This window comes from Hipposideros armiger, unplaced genomic scaffold (assembly GCF_001890085.2).
Source record: "Hipposideros armiger isolate ML-2016 unplaced genomic scaffold, ASM189008v1 scaffold_301, whole genome shotgun sequence".
Taxonomy (NCBI): domain Eukaryota; kingdom Metazoa; phylum Chordata; class Mammalia; order Chiroptera; family Hipposideridae; genus Hipposideros; species Hipposideros armiger.
In genome coordinates this window covers 467308-489467 of record NW_017731651.1, presented here as the reverse complement: position 1 = coordinate 489467, position 22160 = coordinate 467308, and the positions used below count along the sequence as shown (strand labels likewise).

General features: G+C 44.1%; 2 protein-coding genes across 5 annotated transcripts in view; one reads left to right on the top strand and one right to left on the bottom strand.

Moving 5' to 3' along the window:
• Positions 1-293: 293 nt before the first annotated feature.
• PNMA2 (PNMA family member 2) lies at positions 294-7291 on the bottom strand. 4 transcript variants are annotated; one of them, XR_002125908.1, is made up of 4 exons: positions 7123-7287; positions 4295-4427; positions 3613-3723; positions 302-2046 (listed from the first exon to the last, which is right to left on the bottom strand). XR_002125908.1 is itself a non-coding variant. In XM_019659557.1 (3 exons), the coding sequence occupies exon 3, from the start codon at positions 3501-3503 to the stop codon at positions 2409-2411; it is 1095 nt and encodes a 364-aa protein (XP_019515102.1). In that variant the 5' UTR covers positions 3504-3995; positions 4295-4427; positions 7123-7291; the 3' UTR covers positions 294-2408. The 4 variants fall into 4 exon arrangements, 3 of the variants coding, with proteins under 3 accessions (XP_019515102.1, XP_019515101.1, XP_019515103.1); XM_019659557.1 differs by having other exon boundaries at positions 294-3995; positions 7123-7291; XM_019659556.1 differs by having other exon boundaries at positions 294-3723; positions 7123-7291.
• A 208-nt stretch (positions 7292-7499) lies between these two features.
• DPYSL2 (dihydropyrimidinase like 2) overlaps positions 7500-22160 on the top strand; it is a 112519-nt gene continuing 97858 nt past the window's right edge. Inside the window, exon 1 of the mRNA XM_019659551.1 lies at positions 7500-7968. Within this exon, the coding sequence (XP_019515096.1) occupies positions 7615-7968 (354 nt within the window). The 5' untranslated portion in view covers positions 7500-7614. The remainder of the gene's footprint in view (positions 7969-22160) is intronic.

The following is a 22160-nucleotide window of genomic DNA, read 5'->3' as shown; positions in this document are numbered from 1 at the left end:
ACCGTTAGGTGCCTAAGCAAATGAGTTGGAGGTCTCTGAGGGAACTGGCCTCCATCTGTCATTTCTTGTATTTTAAAAGAGAAATCAATGATGGGTGGACTGAGCCCTCACTTATCCCTGGAGACAAAGCCCTAGTATTCTTATTGTAGCATTTTTCTCGCAGGTTTTTATGTCTATACGAGTTCAAGACCTTTTGGCTTTGGATCGATTGTCTAACCTCACTTACGCAAAATTTTCTTTTAGTAATAAAAGTGCTTCTTCAAGCAATAGTTTATACAAAACCACAATGCATGAAACAGAAAAAAACTCAGAATTTTATTAGCATGTATTTATTTTATAACTTCACATTTATAAATTTTACTTCATACACTGTCAATAAATGAGAACAATGAGGCCATTTTCATGAATACAAAAACACACAAAATCAGGGTGTATTGGATGATAACTGTATCACTTTGGTAGAACAGTATTGAAAAATATAACAGATAAATGATCACAAATGGTACCTTTTTAAAAAATGCTTTTCTTACTAACTCAGAATATTCTTCAGTTAAAATTATCCATGATCAGAAAGAATAATTTATTGTCTCAAATTTGAATCACTAAGCATAGTCAACAATTGCTAGAATACTTATCACAAAATAATAGACAACAAGCATTGGGACTTACCATAAGAGCTAAAACTGTTTCTAATGCAATGTTATCACAACTTGATGGACAGATTACATAGTTGCTGCACAACTCTTAGAGCAATAAAGAGCGCATGCATTGAGCAGACAATAAGCATCATGAAAATAATAATAAGGGTCTCAATGTAGTGAGGGCTTTCTATCTTCTAGACACCATGGTAAGTCCTTACAAGGCGTTATGTCATTTGATCCTAACATAACAGCCCTATTCTATTATCTTCCCATTTTTTGATGAGGAAACTGATGTTTGGAGAAGTTAGGCAACTTGTCTATTGTGTACACAAAGCTACCAGGGTGTGACACATCAACCAGCATTTCATTGAATGGTGCTCATTGATGCTCTACCAGTACACCACGTTACATCACAGGACACACATGGGCCTTTTTTAAACACTCATGAGGTGTTTAGCTCCCTTAATCTATGGACATTAAGATAAGTTCAGATATATGCCCAGATAGTGCAAGGAAACCTTTTTTCCACGGTCTGCCCAAAATGAGTCAATCTGGGAATAAAAGTGAGCCTGCTGGTGACTGTGTATCTAGGTGTTAAAATTTGGATACCAACACACTTGCATCTGCCTGTTATTTATTAGATTTTAGGGTTTAAAATACATTTTAAAGACAGAACTGCTGAAAAATCTCTGCACAATCTGAAAACCATGATCATGGTGGAGGTCAGATTAGCAAGAGTCAGAGAGCTCTGGACTCCTTGTCTTGGCTTTGCCACTTGTTAAGAAGTTGACATTGAAAAGACCACTTAACCCATCAGAACTTCAGTTTCTTTCAAAAAGAGCAAAATTACACTGCTTTGGGGTTACTGTACACATTAAATGAGACATGCACACAACACCAGGCACATAGTAGGCCCTCCTCTCCTCTTTGCCCTCTGTTGCCACTAAAAATCTTCTCTCACCAGACTGACCCGTTCACTAACTCCAAACTCTCCAGCGTGCCCCCCTGTAATGTCTGCCCCTTCTTGAGGACGCCTCTCACACTGGGAACCTCTTAAAAGCTGGGCTTAGGCGGAGTCATCGGTGTTTTCAGGGCCTAACACAGTGCCTGGAATTGTCTATCTGATGCCCAGCCGAGAAGTGGGAGGAGCACTTTCCAAAGGAGGGAAAGCAACCTGAAGGTGGAGGTGGTCGTCTTCATTTAACAATGACACTTCTGTTGGCTCCTACTGGTCTTGTATCCACACATAAGGTTACTTGGCTTTCACATGTGGAGGCCATGTCCTCAACGAGACTGTCACTCCTGAGAGCACGGCCATGCTCATAGGTACACGACTGTTACCTCCTGGAACAGGGCCTCACCCTGCTCGGGATGCAGAACTTGCCGATTTGAAAAAGGAAAACACCTGACAAGTCAAAAAACTTAGATTTTTAGATAGATTAACAAATGGTTCTTTTTCTCAAGTCAACTCTTATCTTCTATGGTATAGGTACCCTTTGGTCTATCTGGGGATGTTTAAAGGAAACCTGAGGTTTCCTTTAGCCTCACTATGTCATAGTTGGAATTTAATCTTTTGTTTATCGGTGATCTATGTAGGGTCCAAGAAACTCTCGGATACATTTTTTCTTAGAAAGGAGGACCACGACCTGGCTTGAATGCCTTGATTTCAATTGCATTCATTGAAGAAAGTAACATGGGAAAGGTCTTAGCCTGGTGAAGCGAACATCCCCAGGCCCACAGGCTGTGGGTCCCACTCTGAGTTGGCTTTTAGTCATCTGCCTCGTTATCCCAGTGACCATAGCCATCCCCTTCATCTGACTCTTCAATATTCTCATTTTCAAAAGAGGCCTCCTCCTCTTCCTCTTCTCGGATCACCTTCATTAACTCCAGGAAGCTGGGGGGAGGTCCCTGGTCTTTCAGCTCCCTAAGCCTACACCACAGGATCTCACTGAGGCTCGCCCCAGCCATGACCTGCTCTAAGCGGACCTGATCTGCGATATTCCTGGGGATGGCCCGTTTCTCCACGGCCCTCCGGAGCAGGGTCTCTAACCGCAACACGTAGGCTGAGACTTTCTCTCCTTCCTCCTGATAGGTCTTCAGGTATTTCACCTGTGAGGTCCTGCGGCTCTCCAGGCTTCCGAACACTTGCTTAAATGCCTCCAGACACTGTTCCACGCTTATGGAAGGACTGTCTGCCTGCACTATATGCATGAGGTCCAGGGCGGGGCCACGCAGGCTTTCCATCAACCACCTTTTCTTTTCTGCCTCTGCTACCGGCCACTCTTTGACTATCTCAGTGGCCTGTTCCAACCAGATTTCAAAGGGCTCTTCCCCTGGGGCGGGCACAGCGCTCCCCGAGAACACTCTCAGCTTCCGGTACCTCATGGGGAGTAGGGGCTGAGGGGCATGTGCTATTGCCTGTCCCAACAAATGGGCCAGTAACTCCGGTGAGATGCAGGGTACTGCGGCTGGAGATACTCCCTCATGACCAAGCGCTCGGAACATACCTGAGACTGTCTGCCCCTCTTTTTCTAGAAAGAGGTTCAGCCTTTCAAGAAATTCAGTGTCCTGGTTAGGGGTTTTAAAGACCACTTTCCAGATGCCCCCCTTCCCCTGAACCTCACTGGGGATCACTGAGACATCAATGTCCTCCATGAGCTCTAACAAGACAGCATTGGCATTCTCCTGTTTCCTGAATATTTTGCCGAGCAGTCTGTACCTGCCCAGAGACTTTAACGTCTCCTGGAGAACCTCCTGAATCTCAGTTTCATCATATTCCACTGGTATGCCCATGACCATCAATGATTTCTGATCATCCACACTCATTATCCGGCACCAGTCCTCCAACAGCGCCAGTGCCATCTTCACGAGGATTTATTTGCTCTAACTCTAAGGATATCAATTACGTTTGTGGTGCAGGTGGGCACTGCGTTAGGATTTCAAGTATCCTTTAAAGTAACCTCTAACCCACCAGTTAATGGGTCCAGGTCAGGTCACTCCAACATCAGTCTCCAAGTCTTCTGGATGGACCAGTAATCCTTACTTGTTCAGTGGCAAGTACTCAGCACTTCCAGGTATGTCTCTAGAACAGACCCAAGGTGCGTGGTTAGTGTCTCAGTTATGACAAGGTCACTGCCTGAGGCTCTACAGTCCGGTGGCTTCTGTTTCTCTCCCAGATGCCAGCAGCCATGTGGTGGTGTTGACCCTCTCTGACCAACGGAGGCACCTGCGAGAGCTGCTTTCACACTCTCTGGGTCTCTGCCGCCTCATCTTTCTCTAGTTAATGGGAAAACGCCTCCACTCTGGCACCCAGAAGTCCTGGAGAAAAGTCTCACAGCAAAATGGCTTGGACTCCTAGTGAAACAACGGTCAGTTACCACACAGCCCTCTCCTTCCCAGGAAGCATCCACACTCTAGTGATGGAAGTGATGGAGTGAAGGTAGAGGTTCTGTCTCACATTGTAGTTGTGCTATCCCACTCTGTCAGATCTCTTCTTTGCTCCTAGTGACTTATTTTCCCTCTTGGGGACCCTCCTGCCATCTTTCTACCCCACCATACACCCATCAGACCCACCAATTAATGTCTGAGCCCACTTATGGCTAGGATTCAAGATCCTTCCCACATGAAGAATGAAATGAGATGTGGCTAGATACCTGTTTATGTGTTCCAGCGTTCCATGAGTTGATGGGCTTATTTATTCAGCTTCTAGTACATGAGGATGTCACCCAACTCCATACAATGGTGTGCCTGGGTCCTTCTTAGCTCTGGCCAAGCCAAGCTGCCCTGCTGCACATAAATAATAGTGGTGTATTTTTATGGCTTGATAATATCCAATGAAGACTATCAGTGCGCTTCTTCAAAAATATGACAATCCTTCACAATTCCATCTACTAAACAATATAGTTGCTTCAGTTCTCTGATTAAAAAAAACCCAGTTAGAAATCACTCACTTAAAATCAATTAATATCAGTATAGCAATATAACTTATATACCTTAATATAATACAATACTATAGGTATAACAATTTAATATAGGTTTAACATTTAAAAAAAATTCTCAGGGCCAACTAAGTTCAACTTGGATTATGGATTCATGCTCTTTTGTTATGTCTGGTCAGGCTTTGCCAATGTACAAGTAGGTGTTTCTTTTGCTATGAATGTTAAGTTACTAACAAGACAGTATTGTAGCATTGAAACTTGAACTGGTCATTTGAGGCAAAGGGAAAAGACAGAGCACATGTATAGAGAGCCAGTGGAGACTGGGTAATGTAAACACGGAAAAGTTCCTCAAGTCTCCCAGTTCTGCTGTGGAGTGAGCGTTAGGGAGCTGCGATCCCTCTTCCTGAGGCCTGCAAAACTCCATCAAGCTGAGTGAGGGGCATATGCCACAGATGCCAACCTGGAGCCACAGTAGCAGCTGCTCCTGCCAATGCAGGCGCATTTCCCCAGTCCTTCTGGGAGGTGCCAGCTGCATGGCACGAGCCGGAGGTCCAGAAGGGCGAAATGGTGGATCATGCCCTGGCCCAGCCGCCCCGTGGATCTGAGCCCAGTGACTTCTCCATGCCTCACTTTCCCCTTCAACGTGAGTGCGACCTTCCTCCCACATTGTCATATTTAAGAGGAAACGTGAGATGTAAAAAGGCATCACATGTGCAGGAAGAAACATTTCCAAGGTCTATGGAATAACTGCCATGGCTTCTTCCTCCAAATGCAGTCCCTACCTGCAAGGTAACCTTCGAATAAAAAGATGGCAAGTGAACCACTGATTTTGATACACAGTCCACAGAAGGAAATATTTGGGTATGAAAAAAATGTGGAAATCTTGTATTTTCTAACATGAGGACACGATAAGTTGGAAAAAGAACCAGACTTTCAGGTGGAAGACTCCCCCCCACCCCCACCCCTACCCCTACACTCTTTGGAATTGTTGGATCATTTAATTAGTAACCTTGGGCAAAGAGTCTCAGTCTCTCTAAGTCTGTTTCCTACCCTGGAAAGTGGTGATGGAAAAGCACTCATCTCACGGGCTTTGAGTAGGAAATGATATAATTTGTATGGAAGCACTTTATTCAAATTAGAATCACATCCGGTGCTGAGTCTGAATGTCCGCCTCTGGGTCTTTCGGCTCCCTACACGTGTATATTGCTCTCTCGTCTTCCTCCCCTTCTCACCGGGAGACTCCTTCCCCCCTATCATGGTGGGCTCTTCCTCAACCTGTGACTGGCTGTCCTCCAAATTGAACTCCATTCACCAAACTATCCCTCACAATTGGGTTAGGGGAGAGTATCCACATTTAATCCTAATATGGTCAAGAGCTGACAATGGGACAGGATCCTTAGTGACACTTTCTGGCGCCGGCACACAGCCTCTTTTAGCCCAAATCCACCCTGATTACTGAGCATGCCCAGACCTCCCTCTCGAACCACCAAAGGATGGCTATCATCTTTGCAGGATATTGCCACGTGGAAAAAGCGGCGGGGCTGTACTCAATCAGAGGCAAAGATTGATACAAGGAAAGGACGTGGGGATGGGCGTGAGCAATGAAGCGCACTCAAGAGACCATGTTGTTGGCACATATCAAAATGCTCTCTGGATGCCCACCGACCCTGTAGCTGTGCCTGGTCTACCCGCACATACACAACCAAATCTCCACATACCAGTTCCCTGCATGGCCTCACAATAGTCCCCCCCCCCCCCCCCCCCACTGCACAAAGCTCTGGCGCAGTGCGCAACAGGGCGGGGTGGTGGTGGTGGTGGTGGAGGGGAGGCAGACAGGTAAGGGCTAGAGATTTGAGGAGTGGGTTGCGGTCTGTACCTTTCGCTCCTTTTTGGGGGTGGGGACAGAAGATACCAAATCAGGGCCCTTCTTGGCGCAGTGGCGCAATTACGGTACGTGGCGCCCTAGGGCACCATATCTGCACTCTCTTACTATGTATTAGTTGTGCTGGGCCGGAATCTGCAGACTATATTTTTGGCTACACTCTCAAGGACCGCAGACCTATGTCTCTTTATACCCCTCCCTCCACCATCACTTGCTACGCCTCTCTGCATTTCTCCTCGCCATGCTGTGCGCCCTTCACAACTGTGGATGCACTGAGTGAGAACCTTCTCGTTTCAATCTCTGCCCGCAACAGCCCACCAAAGCCCGTGGATAGACAGAAGCTTTGGTGTCCCGCGAATCGGGACATGGCCCCCACCGCTCCGCACGGTCTGCGCCATTCCTTCCCCATCCTCAGTGCGGCCTCTTCCCTTCTCCCCGGCTGTCTTGTCGCCAGCCAGTTTGTCTCCCTTTCCTCATCCATCAGCTCACGCCCCAGGTAAGAGGAGGGAGCCCTCCCCATAGTGCGCCCTAGCCCCCGGCCCACTTCCGCAGTGCGGTGGGGGAGAGGCGCCTGGGTCGCGCAGGAAGGAGAGAAGGGCTCGGGGGCCAGGGGCTGGCTGAGCCCTCGGGTCTTCGCCCAGCGTGCCTACCCCATACTCACCCTGGAGCCGAGAGTTGTCTGCGGGCTCTCCGCTCCGCATCCGTTAGCCGGTGGTCTGGCAGCTTCACTTCCGGAGCGCGGGGCTCTGGGCGGCGCAACCCTCTCCCCCCTCTCCTCCCGCGCTCCGCTCGGGTCCGAAGCTCCCGGCGCCGCGCCCCGCCCCCGCCCCGCCCGCGCCTCTCTCCGCCTGCAGCTGCCGGGAACTGGCAGCCTGTCACTCCCGCTGCCGCAGCGGCCGCCCTCCCAGACCCAACTTTGCAGCTCGCCGGAGCTCGCGAGGCGGCGGGGGGCGTGGGCAGGGAGGGGAAAAAGAGGGGTCAGGGGGAGGGACCGGGAGGGAGGGTCGCCCGCTCACCAGCCCTCCTTCCTTTCTGTGCACCTTGCGGTAGGCAGAGAGCGGCAGCCGCTGCAGAGGGCTGTGCACAGAAAGGCAGACTTAGGGATCGCAGACGGACGGGCGGACGGAGAGGACCCTCCCCGAGCCCCCGCGCCATGGCCGAGAGGAAGCAATCCGGGAAGGCGGCAGAGGACGAAGAGGTCCCTGCTTTTTTTAAAAACCTGGGTTCAGGCAGCCCCAAGCCCCGGCAGAAATTCTGTGGCATGTTCTGCCCGGTGGAAGGGTCCTCGGAGAACAAGACCATCGACTTCGACTCACTGTCGGTGGGCCGGGGCTCGGGGCAGGTGGTGGCCCAGCAACGGGACGTCGCCCACTTGGGCCCCGACCCGCAGCCACCGTACTCCCGGCAGGGCCGGCTCGCGGGTGGGGAGCCATCTGTTGAATCCGGCCGGAAGGTGGAGATCCGGCGGGCCTCGGGCAAGGAAGCCCTGCAGAACATCTACGACCAGGTTGGTATTGGGTGGTGGAGGTGTTTGAGATGGAGGACTGGGCGCAGAGATCGCCCCTCCCTCGCCCCCCTTCCAGCTCGGTGGAGAACCGAGCATCCCAGCGTGACCACCGTCCTGCCCCTCCCCGCATCTGTACACGCACCCCACCCTACCCGCCCCTTCTCCGCGAAGGGTACGGAGAGGTGCGGGCTCCGCTGTGGCGGCTGTGCGCCCACAAAGGCTGCTCGCGCTTCCCTGGGCCTGAGGGGTGGTGGTGGTAAAGGTTGGGCCGATCCCTGGCCGGGGGTCGCGAGGTGGGGGATGGGGATGGGCCGTGGTTCCATTCTTCTTAAATCCTCCGGGGCGGCTTCCGATTGCAGCTGTGGCTGGGTGCCCCACCCTTTTTTGGATGCAGCTCTGAGCGTGCAGGGAGGGACTGCGTGAAGGCCGGCGGGCTCCCTGGGGGTCAGGAGGGGCGGGGGCTTCGACGGCTGCTCCCCGCCGCGCCCTGCGCGCTCTCCTACAGCACCTCCTTCCTTGCCTTCCGTGCTCGGGTCCCGAGCTGGAGGCCAGGACCATGGTCAGCGCCTCCCGGACCGTCCTGGATAATCTCATCGCCCTGACTCCAGTTTGCAGCGTGAGAAGAACAAGGCAGGCGGTGGAGTTACCCGAAGAAACCGAGGCGCTCGTAAATAGCCCATGTGGAGAACTAAGTTCCGCTAAGTATCTCAGCAAGGGCTTCCCAGAGCGTTCCCCCTTACCCGCCCTATTTGGGAGGCGCTTTGGGGATAGGGACTAAAGTGGATTATGTTCAAAGGGTAAAAAGAAAAGGGAAAAAAAACCTTCACATTTTGGATCCAATGTCAAAGATGGATTGGCTCCCTCTATACTGTGTTAATGGGGAAACAAAGAGGACCAATTTGGTAAATTTTAATTTTAGAAAATGTTCGTCATTTCTGGCGAATAAGAACAGTGTGCATTTTAAGTGCAGTCGTCTTCTCACACCACGTTTTTTTTCCTTTATCAGGGTGACCTTCATACTTGTGCATTTCCCCCCCCCCCCCAGAGCTTTAATTCCTCAACTGATAAATTACAGTGTGAAATGTTTCAACGTTTGTTTGCTGTTTCTTTCCCAGGCCCATTGGTGAAGATGAGAAATCAGTCAATGGTTGATTATTTATTGAATACCTATTGTGTGCTGCCTTGTAGGGCAGGGGGACAGTTAGCTATATAAAAAGTTCAAGGTGATTTCTTCTTTGGAGGCTTTCAGAGTAGTTGGGAGTGGCCAATACATATTCACTGAGTGATTCTACACGGATTTATTTGGCTGGACTTCAGACAGTGTGCTTACAATGAACACATCAGAGGACAATTAAGAGTTGGTGATAATGGCATAAACATGTTACTGTTTCCTGCTGTGGCATAGAATTTTGCAGCTTTTCATTTTTGTCGGACCAACTGTAGGAAAGATAAACCATTTGTTGTCATTTTCAAAAGGTGGGCAACTAATTACTTGATTCCTTCTTCCCCAGCCCTGTCCTCTGATTTATTCATATAGGGAGGGGAGGGGCACCTGATATCCATATTTCACTATGAGTCAACCAGAAGAACTTAATCCAAAAAACTCACTTGATACCAAGTGATCAGACAATTGAAGTAAAAGTTTCTAGTAATGTAACTTGAAATGAAAGCCGAGTGAGTGTGAGATACTTCCCTATGTGAATACATCGGGTGAGGATCAAGCCATCATCATTAGAGCACAAAGAGCAGAACCTCTAATGTGACTCACATGCTTGTGTGAGTATCTCCATCTTAAACAACTTGTGCGGGTAATTCTAATATCCTAAAGGGAGCAGAAAGAAATGCCATGATATAAGGAAGAGATCATGTAAAAAAGATGGCAGCTCAAGGGGCGGAAGTTGACAGTGGTCACCTTGATAATGATGGCAGTGATTTAAAACTCAGACTTGAAAGGCAAAGTTTCACTGGGTTGAATACCCCATCTCTTTTCCTATGCATTTAGAAGTTCAGATATTTGATCATTAGAGTTACTTGTTTGAACACTCTCTAAATTTAATAGAAATGATAAAGCTAGAGAGCACACGGAGAGGGAGATTTGAAGAGGATACACCCAACCAAATCCCCAGGCACTTTTAGCTTCTGGAAACCCAAATTTGCTTCAGTTGCCTGGTTACTGGTAGCAGAGGGTGATTCTGGCTTGGTCTTTCTGCAACCTTCCCTGAATTTTCATTTTCAATCTTGCCTTATCACGTAAGGGCTGTTCCTTTGGGATGTGTTTCATTCATGACTAAGAGTATTTACCAGGATCAGTACTTACAGTGTTTGAATATTTCATGACTATTCCAGACAGAAAAAACATTTGGGCATGCGTGTGTGTAACAATGATGATTTCCAAAAGTACAGTTGGGCTCACCATTTTGGCTGAATCAAGTAGTCATTACTTAGTTTTCAGCGAATGAGCAGGGTGACTGCCAGCATCTCAGTACATTTTTATCTGAAGCCCTGGCACAGAGAGAGATGAGGAGATCCACTAGAGCGAGTGGATCTCTCAGGGCACCTGGCTCACATCCTTCCTCCTCCCCTGAATCTGTGTTTACAGGTGCTATTAATGCATGCAGAGTGGCTTTGTCCACCTGCCACCCTAGGGGTTCTGCTGTTCCTCTAGTAAGGCTTTGGGAAGGGAGGGAACACGCTTCCTTAGCCCAGATGCCACATGGCTTATGGGAGACTAGGGGAAGTTGAGTGTCTGCATCCCAGTGTGCAGGTGTCAACAGGTCAACACTAGAAAGCACTGGATTAGGTTTCCGTGAAAGGAAGAGCCAATGCTGTGAGTGCAAATGAGGAAAGTTTCTATCTCATTACTCTCTTTTCCCTTTGTGTCCTTGGGGGAAGTCCACCTTGGGCTGCAGTGAGGTTAAATTGATGACCTCTGTTAAGACTCTGAGCCTGTTGCAGAGATGGGAAGGGCACCACTGTTGGCCTTATTCTTTCTTACTGGTGCCCAGGGGTCCCTTAGTTTTCTCCCTTTCTCCTAAGAAATCCCTCAATTCCACCTCAGACACAGTTTAGCCAGAACCAGCTGCTCCACCAGGGAAAATAGATCATGAGCATCCCTTCCAATAGATTCCCAGGCCCTTCTCCCAGCAGCAAACAACCTGCATAAACTAGAGTGGCAGGGGGTGATTCTCCACTTCTCTGGGGCAGGTGTCAGTCAGTGAACTGCACAGAATGCTGCTGAACTTGACAAAATCACCAAGTCTGTAAAATGCTTTCCGATATTCCTTTCCATTCTATGTCCCTGTCCCCTCTCCCTATGTTGATGATCTCCCAGCCTTGGGTGCCCAGGGACTCTGCTGCCCTCTTACCCCTTTGTGATGGCGATGCCCCTTCTAGATCTTTCTTCTTCCAAAAACAATGAGTTCTGAAATTACTGTCTCCCCCTTTGCCCTCCCTTCTTTCATTCAAAATCCCCTCCTTGTGTTAATCTTAGCTAGAGAGAAATCCCAATGATTCAAGGCATCCATCTCTTCTGTGAATGACTGATACACAAGTTGTCCCCAGAGATACTTGTTTGATAATAGATTAGCCTGTTCAACAAAACGAACATCTAGTTAGCAGGATGTGTGGTAGAGATTTGGCTGGAAGCCTAGAACAAGGGCATTAATTTGATACTTTAGAGGCCACATTGTTTCAAAAGAGGACTCAGATATGAACATTTAGGTGTTCAGGATTCCAAAATACCCAGGACCCATCTGGGTTCAAAGGGAGAGTGGTTCTTGGGTAGGAGAAGGGAATGGTAATAATCCATAATTGTTGGTTGCTCTTGATTTCCCAGATGATTTTTTTAAGTAATCATATAATTAGTTAAATTAAAAAAACTCTACTTGTAGTGAAATACACATAACATAAAATTTACCGTTTTAACTATTTTTAAGTGTACAGTTCAGTAGTGTGAAATATATTCATATTGTTTTGCAACCCATCTCCAGAACTTTTTCATCTTGCAAAACAAACTCTGTGCCCATTAAGCAACAGCTCCCCATATTTTCTTTTCCCCAGCCCCTGGCAACCACCATTCTAGTTTGTCTCTATGAATCTGACTACTCTAGGTACCTCATATAAATGGAATCATACCGTGTTTGTCTTTTTTTGACTGGTTTATTTTACTTAGCATAATGTCCTTAAGGTTCACCCACATGGCATATGACAGGGTTTCTTTATTTTTTAAGGCTGCCTAATATTCCTATAGTTAGTCAATTTTAGTGAGTCGTTGATATTGAAAAGTTGTTGCTCAATTAATAGACCTGCAATGAATTAATTATGGGAGGAAGTAAGAAGGGTTACATTTGGGATGAGATAGACCTTCCCCATCCACCTGGTACCCAAGGCTGAGTAGAAGAAAACTCCCTCCAGCTAAACAGCCTCTACCATCTTTCTTCCTTGTAACTTAAGGGTGGAAAGAAGAATTGCTGTCATTGAACCTCTGGTGACAACATGTGGACATGACCTCTCCAGTGTTGCCTAGTTCATGAACTTGTGGGTCATGGAAATCCAGATAAGGCTGGATGTTTTCCTGCCTGTGATAAAGACAAGCCAGGTATTCTTATGGGCTCCTTGGTCCCAGTGCCCCTCTCTACTTCTTTGAGACGCAAGGGAGAGTCAGCATTGATCATGGGTTCCAAAGTGTACTCCCACTGAATGTCAGACCTCATGATTGTGGAGAAAGTGGTGCCCATAAAAACAGTTCTTCATCCCATGGGACTCAGGTAACAGCCCCAGGACTAGGAGAGGGGCCACTCACTGCCCAGTCCCACTGCAATCCTATAGCAGTAAAATCTTGTTATTTATGTAGCATGACACAACTCTAGAATGTATGTTTACATTCTAGATCCTGTATTTTAGAATGTTCAGACTATATTATTTGAAAACTTGCCCCAACACTTTCTGAAATAGGCATTATTCCCTCTGTGCAAATAAAGACACTGCATCTTACTGATACTTACTGATTGATTCCAAGGTCTTGCTGTTTAGTAAGACGTGAACTAGGATTTGAACCGATGTTTCTTGATTCCGTCCCATATTTCTTGCAACACACGATTCTGTGGCTCAGTCCCACTGCCAGAGATAGTGAATTTAAAGGTACAATTTAGTTTTGTGGCCAAAATATTTCATATCCCATTAAACTTCATATGTTCTATGGGGTAGGCTCTGTGCTAAATGCTTCATATGCACTGACTTATTAATGCTAAGACAACTCTATTAAGTAGGTACTACTGTTATCTTTATTTTGCAAAAGAAATATATCTGAAGGTAAAAGAAACTTGCAAAGCAACTTGCTAATTAAAAGCCAGGGGCAGGGTTTGAGCCCAGGTCTGTGACTAAAGAGTCTTTTACTCACTGTAATGTGCTGAATTGCTTTCTGTATTAATTATTCATTTTTCATTTTATCTCCAAAGAATTAACTGTTGCAAAAAGGTGCTGTACCTACTTTTTTTGTTTTGTTTTGTTTTCAACGCATTCTTTGAAGCCATTTATAAAAGGCACTGTTGTTGACCTGTCCTTATGAATGTGCCCTCAACTGTGGATAGTTTGTCCATCATTTTTTTTTTTTGAACACAAGAGATGTCTTCCAGTATCACTGGGACAGAGGCCAACTCTGAGAGTATGAATGACATGCTTTTCTAGGATTGGAGCAATGTGATGACAATGTGATTTTCCCACTTGATGTAAATCATGAATGACAAGCAAATAATGACCGAGCCATCAACAAAAGCATTGGCAGGTGGGCTGATGGACACTTGAGTTTTGTTGGTTGGTAGCGTAGGCCCAGAGCTGCACACAAAGGGTGTCTTGAAGTGGCAGCACCTGGTCTTGAAGGTGGCTAGGGTTTGCTTTTGAGATGTGTAGACAGCTTGACTAGGCTCTGATTCTGAGGCAGAAAGAACTCTGGGCTGGGAGTTGGGAAGGCTTGCTTGTCGTCTGGCCCTGTTGTTCACTAGCTGTGTTGCCTGCACGATCACCGCACCGGGGGCTGTCATCAAGTGAGGCCTTAATCTGTAGGGCACAGATCTGTCTCCAATTTCCACTAATGGCTCTGAAGAAAAGCTGTGATGTCCCTGGCTATTTTGTTCTTTTTTTTTAATTGAGATAAAATTTACATCACGTAAAATTCTCATTTTAACCATTGTAGCATACAATTCAGTGACTTTAGCGCATTTATAACAGTGTACAACCATTGCTATTGTCTATTTCCAGGACATGTTTATCACTCCCCCAAAAAATCTCATATTCATTAAGCAATCATTTCTTATTATACCCTCACCCCTGCCTGTGGCAACCATGAATCTACCTTCTGTCTCCATGGATTTGCTCTTTCTGGACATTTTGCATAAATGGAATCATACAATATATGGCCTTTTGTGTCTGGCTTCTTTAATTTATTGTGATGTTTTCAAGGCTCATTCATGTTGTAACATGTGTCAATCCTTCATTCCTTTTTATCACTGAGCACTATGCCATTGTTTGTATATAGCACATTTATTTATCCATTCACCAGGTGATGGACACTTGGGTTGGTTCCACTTTTTGACTATTATGAATAACACTGCTATTAACATTCTCTTAAGAGTTCTTGTTTAAACATACATTTTCAGTTATCTTAGGTGTATACCTGGGAGGGGAATTGCTAGATCATATGGTAATTCTATATTTAGCCTTTTGAGAAACTGCCAAACTGTTTTCTCCAATTTTACCACCTTTTTTGTTATCACCAACAATGTACAAGGGTTCCAGTTTCTGCACATTTTTTATACTGGTTATTTTCCCTTTTTTAAAAAAAACTATAACCATCCTAGTGTGGATTTGCATTTCCCTAATGACTAATGAGGCTGAACATTTTTTCATATTCTTGTTGGCTATTTGTGTATCTTTTTTGGATAAATGTCTATTCAAGTTCTTTGCCAATTAAAAAAAATTGAGTTGTTTATCTTTTTCTTGTTGAGTTGTAGGCGTTCTTTATATAGTCTAGATACTAGCCCCCATCAGATACATGATTTGCAAATATCTTCCCCATTCTGTGGATTCTTTCTTGATAGTGTCCTTTGATTCACACAAGTTTTTAATTATGATGAAGTCATATATACACACACACACACACACACACACACACACACACACACACACATATATATTTGTTACTTATGCTTTTGGTGTTACATTATCCCTGGCTGTTCTCAGAATTGCTGGATTAACTGAACTCTAGCAAAGAAGTTCCAGGACCTCATTTCCTGGAATTATATTCACATAACTAAATTCTATTGTTTAATGGGAATCTTGAAGTTTATTAAGAATAACATTTGCAGTAGGTTAGTATTCTTGTGTGTTTTGTATACTGCGTAAGTTTGGTCTTTCTATCTCGTGATCCTATCATACAAAGAAAATTCATTTGTGTGTGTGTGTGTGTGTGTGTGAGTATGTATTCACACATATATATATATATATATATATATATATATATATATATATATATATATATATATGCACTTTAATGAAGTTGAAAACTTGTTTACCAAACCGGTGATTTTGGGAGTGGTGTGATGATGTTGAGGAGGGCAGTGACTAACAAGCTGAATTCAGGAAAAATTTGAGAAGCTAATTGAATTCAATTTTTATTTTCTGTTTTTTAGAGCTAACACAACAAACTACCATATTTATTGTACATTATACTGATAAGCAAATTTATTTAAAAAGAAGGAAATCATTGATAAACTTATTATCTAGAAATAACCATTAATAGCATTTTGTTGTATTGTTTGTTTCCAGTCTTTACACTCCCACCAAAAAGGAATGAGAAATACTGCTTTTTAGCATTCCTGACATCACTGGGTATTATAGTTCTTACAGTATTTCCGAAATTATAGGTGACAATAACATCCTCCTTTTTGCCCATTTTCCTCTTAATGTATTCATATTGCAAACATTGATTTGTAAAAACTATATATTAAAATGTATCCTTTTAAAAAAATGTATCTATTTTAATGTCACTTGTTAACACATTTTTTTCCTGGTTTGCATCTAATTTTTTTATGGCCTTTATTTTCTGACATCCAAATTTAAATTTTACATAGTTAAGTCAATTCATCTTTTCTGAATTGTTTTTTTGTCTTTCAAGATCATTATTTAATTATATTTTTCTTCTAAAACCTTTTTGAGTTTTGTGTTTATTTGTATTTAAACCTGGAAATTAATTTTTATCTATAACTTGAAATAAGGTATAACAAATTTTCAAATAGCCAGTTGTCCTAATGGCATTTATTGAATAATTGATGTTTTTTACTTAGTTCTTATATACTCAACTTTTTATATATGTCTGGGTGTTTTTTGGATTCCTTCTCTGTTTCAGTGATCTGCCTTACTAATTTTGTAGTGGCTCAATACCACTTTAGTTACTGTAATTTAAAAAATATCTTTACTTTTGTTTATTTTTTCCATCATTCACCTGCATTTCCCATGAAAGATATTTTAAATTACGGAAACTTGATATGATTTTTACCAGAATTATATTGAATTTACATACTAAATTATAAGAAATATTTAAGATAGTAAGCCTTTCTACCTAAGTGTATAGTATGTCTTGCCTTTTTTCAGTTATTTGGTTCTATTCCTCTGAAATTTCTTGTTACATTTATTCCCATATGTTTTGTTCCTATTGTGAATGGGAAATTCCCCCACTGTATTTTGAAGTTTACATTCCTGTGACTCTTCAGTTTTATATTAATTAATAATAGATTGCCTTCCTGAACTCACTCTTGGTTCTAATAGTTTTCAATCGATTTTCTTAGGACAGTTTTATTATCTAATATTACTTTCATGTCTTTTTCCCCAGTGCCTTAATTTATTATTTCTCTTCTTTGTATAATTATGTGGCCTAACCCTTCTAGAAACATGTTGGATAATCGTGGTAATATTAGGGTTTCCTGTTTGATTTCTGACTTTAATGAGAAGGTCTCTATGCTTTCGTTATTATTTGAGAGAGCTACTCTCAGTCCTGTTAAGTAATCATTCAATTCCTACTTGTTTATACTGTCAAAGTCCTTCATCCAATGACCACCAAGACCACAACTGTAGTTGTATGAGTTGGGTTTATTGTTAAATTGAGGGAGAGCACAATCATGGGGAACCCTCAGGTGTCTCTGTAAGGGAGGGTATTAGAGGTCTGAGCTTTGGTGGGGTGACTTTGGGGAGAGTCCAAGAAAACGAGGATTCTCCCTGGACTGGGTACTGGAATAAAGTGGGGACAATTCTACGATTGGATCTCTCAAGAAACCTTATCTATAGAGGGGTGGATTAGACTGAGGCCAAAGCTGTGATTGGTGTTGAATCAGCAGGCACTCGTTAGTGAGGAGAGGGGGACGTTTAGTATTTGGTGATTTGGACAATGTTTATGTTTTATTAGCCGAGATTATGGATGAGTCTCATTTTTGTCTTGATCCATCATGGTACCTGAGTAGTCTATCTGATGTGGATGCTCTGTGAAATTTACTTTTAATGGGAAGGCACCCAGGCCTTGCTGTGAGTGCCAGGCCAGCTCTTGGCAATTATTTTCTGTTTCTCCCTACACTGTTAAAATCAGGGCTTGGTGTTGTAAGGTTATATTCTATATCTGTTTCTGTTCTAGAGATATCTTCCTATCCTCCACTGAAGATGCCAGAGTTTCCTGAACTCCCTCCCTCCAAGGATATCTCCTATTCCTTGTTCCATAATAGTTTTTCATAAGCTTGCTATTTTTTCCTTTGTGTTTATCCACTCAAGTGAGATCCCTTCAGAGTCCATGTCTTTGGCAGAGGAGTGTGTGACTGTCTTTGGCCCCACTCTCTGACCACATGTACAATTGAGTCTTCTTTGTTAGGGTTACAGTTTGAGGATTGATTCAGGTACCAGCTCCTTGTCCAGTTTCCATTTTCTGAGGTTGCAGACTTTGGCTTGCACTCTCCAGTTAAATTTCAAAAATAAATTTGCGGAGTAACTTAAGGGTTGCCAAATTTTTCTGTTGCCAAAATAGGGACACTGAAAAAAAATGATTATGTAATATTATCTCATAAAATGAAGAATATTTTAGCACAAAAAATATTAAAGAGAAAATAACTCTAGAATTTTAAAAAATGTGCATAAATTGAACTTTATGAAAAATTAAATGTATTGTCATATTTTTCTCATTTTGACCTAGATTTGTGAACGCTTTGCGCCAGGAAGCCTGGCATCAGCTGCTAGACTGGTATTGGTTGAGGTGGCATCTCTCTCACTTCTCCTTATCTGTCCCTTCCTGCTGAGTCTCTTTCCAGGAGTTTTAATCTCTGTTTGATAAAAAGATAGGCCCCAAATCACCGGGATTGGTTTTAAGCAGGTACGGTAAAACACACAGACATAGAAATGACTGTCATGAAGGAAGGACTTTTTATACTCACAGATCCCTAGAAACAGGAGATGTAGCACGTGTGCCGGGCAACACAGGGAAGGATGGGGCCAGTCAGGAGGCTGTGGGAGGGAGGGATAACATGGGCAATAGCCATTATTGTAGTTTCTGGGAAGATATAGGCAAGATAGGGTCAACAGGCTTAGGACTGGCTAGTTGGAGCATTTTAGTGGGCCCTGGGGCATAGGTTGCAGACTTTGGCTTGCACTCTCTGTATTTCTGGTACCTAACCCTGGAGTGATTAGGGTAGGGGGACAGTGGCCCTGAGTTTAAGAGCTTCCACAAAAAGGTAGATTGGGGTATGGGCTTTGCATTGATTGGTTTGCATATGAGAAGTGCATTCCCAAGAGAGTTTAGGAATGTAAGAATTGACTAGCCCTGGGAGGGGCAGCCTCACCAAGAACCCAGACATCCAAGCACCAGAAATACAGAACATAGAAAGGTGTGATTAATACAATAATATTAGCTGGCAATAGTAGACCTAAGATTCTTATAAGTTTCTGGCCTTAAGTGTCTATTGGTCTTAGGCTTATAGACTTATTGGGCACTTCTCTATTTGTATGATCTTTCTTGGTATTTTAGCTGGAATGTTCTATCTGGGGTCTCTGGCCTGAAGCCTTTTCAAGGCTGGAAATCCATAATCCGACTTTTAAAACCTGATGCATGCTCAGAGTTATAGCCACAATCACTAAAAGCAATGGAGCCCAAAGCTGTCCATTACACGTCTGGGGCTTTTTATTTATTTATATAAATGAACTACAGTTCTTATAGGACATATGATTAGGCCGAAGCTGGTAGTGAAAATGGCTAGAAAAAAGTCAACTGCAAAAAGCGATCATCTACAGCTCTCCTCCAATGTCAGTGACAGAACCAGCAAAAATAGGATTTCTGGGAAGGATCAGCTTTACCTCCTGACCACGAGCTCATCCGATAACAGTGAGCCCCGAATCCTGGCACTGTCATAGCTATCTGAGCTTATCGGTAGCGCACCAGCAAAAGCATATCTCCGTAATGTTTTTCTTGACATAGCCGTTAACTGGTCTGTGGTAGTTTTCGGTCACATCCTCATTAAGTGTGGACTCTGAAAATCATTGTGCAGGATTCAGGAGTAGTTAAGCCCTGCATTGAATTAATCCAAGTCTGGAACCAGGTAAAGCAACGCAGAGACATTCGACAAACTTCTCAGGCCCCGTGGGACTCGGGGCTGCTTTTAGGACCCTTTAATATTTGACATTATCACCAGTTGGTTCTTTGTCCTTCCTTTTGGCTGTTTAGTTAGTGAAACAGATGTGCTTCTGTGAGAAAACCAGTCCAGCGTTGTGTTTTGCACTCATTCTTTTTTTTAAAAAAGATTTTATTGGGGAATTCCGGGAGGGGAACAGCCCTGAGGAATTGGGGGAAGGGGAACAGACAAGTTGCTGCCTTTTTGTTCTTCAGTCTAGTTGTGGAGGACATTGCTTCACTGGCCCATGTTGTTATTATCATTGCGTCCTTCCCGGGTGAGGCAGATGATTCGATGGCCTCCGGACGGCCGCTCACGGCGGATCTTGGCAGCTCACACCAGCTGCCAGCCGCTCACTCTGGCTGCCAGCCACACATGGTAGCTTATGGCAGCCCACTGCAGCAGGGGCTGCAGCCTATGCCGTGGCCGACGACTCACGGCAGCCCAGCTCCAGGTCGAGCTGTTGTTCACCATCTTAGCTGTAGAGGGCAGTGTCACTGGCCCCATGTGGGATCCGAACCAGGGCCCTGCTGCTCAGAGCTGGCGTCCCAAGCCAGCTCTTAACCAACACACCACTCAGCTGACCCATTGCACTCATTCTTAAGGTTTCCTTAAATGTCACTGGAGAGTTTAGTGTGCAAAAGATTAGGCTGAGTTTCCATGTTGTAGAGAGCTTTTTGATTTTACCAGGTGGTGCTTTTGAGCACATCACCTATTTCTTTTAGACCTTCTTCTTCATTTGAAAAATAGGCATCAAAATAGTGACCTCCTGGAATTACTGTGAGGATTGAATGGAGAATTGCATGTAAAATGCTTGGCCCCAGTAGGGGCCCAGCAACCTGAGCTGTTAATACTGTAAAATGAGTAAGAGATGGATGTGTGTGTGAGTAATCAGAACATCATTTGAGGAGATCCATAGCAAAAGTTTGGAAGCACTGCAGTGGGAACACCGAGGTGGGAAGAGTTTAGTTTCTTTTAATTTACAGCAGCCACAGACTACAAATGGACATTCAACCCTTTCCAGTACCAAGACAAATGCTCCACATCATCTCCTCTCCACTCAGATTTCACCACTCTTTCCATCTACCTTCTCTCAGTGGATGACTCCACTTTATTCACTGGGAGGGAGTGGGTGGAAGGAACAAGTCTCCAGAGAGGAGCCCACTTATCTTCTCACCACCAAATTTATCATCTTCCATCACTGGCACTGCTTTGCCTCCCCACCACTCAGCAGAACAAAGGTCCCTATTCTGCTGATGGCCACTGGCTCATGGATGCTCTGAATACCATCACTTCGTACCTCCTGAAACTGCCCACCTCCTCACCATCTACTAGATAATTTTTATCAGCATACAAACGTCCTTTAGCATCTCTATTATAAAACAACAACAATAAAACTCACAAAATCCCCCCTTGACTCATACTCCTCTCCAAATTCTCCTGTTTGTCTACTCCTTTTCTTAGCAAACTTTTCTAAAAACTTACCTATATTTGCTACGTTTCTTCATCTCCCATTCACTGCTTTAAAAAAATGAACTTATATATATCACACAGGAATATATAATTAAACAGAGATATGGCTAAAGCTCACTTTGACCACTCTCCCCATCCTGGTTGCCTCCCCTCCTGGATAAACTATAACCAAGGTTTATTCACGCCTTTGCATTCTTTCAGACCTCTTCTACATATTTACATGTGCATATGTCCTTGGAAAAAAATGTGTAGTATTTGTGTGCTTCCGTATGTGCATGTGTGTTTGCTTTACATAAATGATAGCACTATATATAAACAATTTGTTATTTTTCTTTCTCTGTGTTTCAGAGGTCTATGTTAGTATATATAAATTATATTAGTTCATATAAACTTGTATTCTTTTAGCTGCTGATACTAATAATAATTGCTAATATTTATTGGATGCTAACCATGTTCTAAGCATAATTCTAATTGTTTTACACATGGTTATTTATTTAGGCCATTCAGTGACCCTGGGGGGTGGGTATTATTGTCTCCATTTTTTTTATTGGGGAATTGGGGAGGGGAACAGTGTTGGGGAATTTGGGAAGGGGAACATCGTGTTTTTCCAGGACCCATCAGCTCCAAGTCAAGTTGTTGTCCTTCAATCTTAGTTGTGGAGGGTTCAAGCTTAGCTCCAAGTCCAGTCACCACTTTCAATCTAGTTGCGGGAGGGCAGATGAGGACATAGTCCACCATCCCATGGGGGAGTCAAACTGCCAACCTTGTTGTTAAGAGCACGTGCTTTCACCAGCTCAGCAGCAGCTGACCTATTTCCCCATGACTTCACCAATACTTGATATCAAATTTTAAAAATTGCCAATCACATAGGTTAAAAATGGTATGTCATAATTTTCCCTTGTCTTTGTCTGACTGCTAGTGGATGGATCATATTTTCATATGATTACTGGTCATCTATAGTGCTACTTTGGTCAACTGCCTGCCTATAATCTTTGCCTATGTTTCTGTGGATTTGTTTGTCTTTTG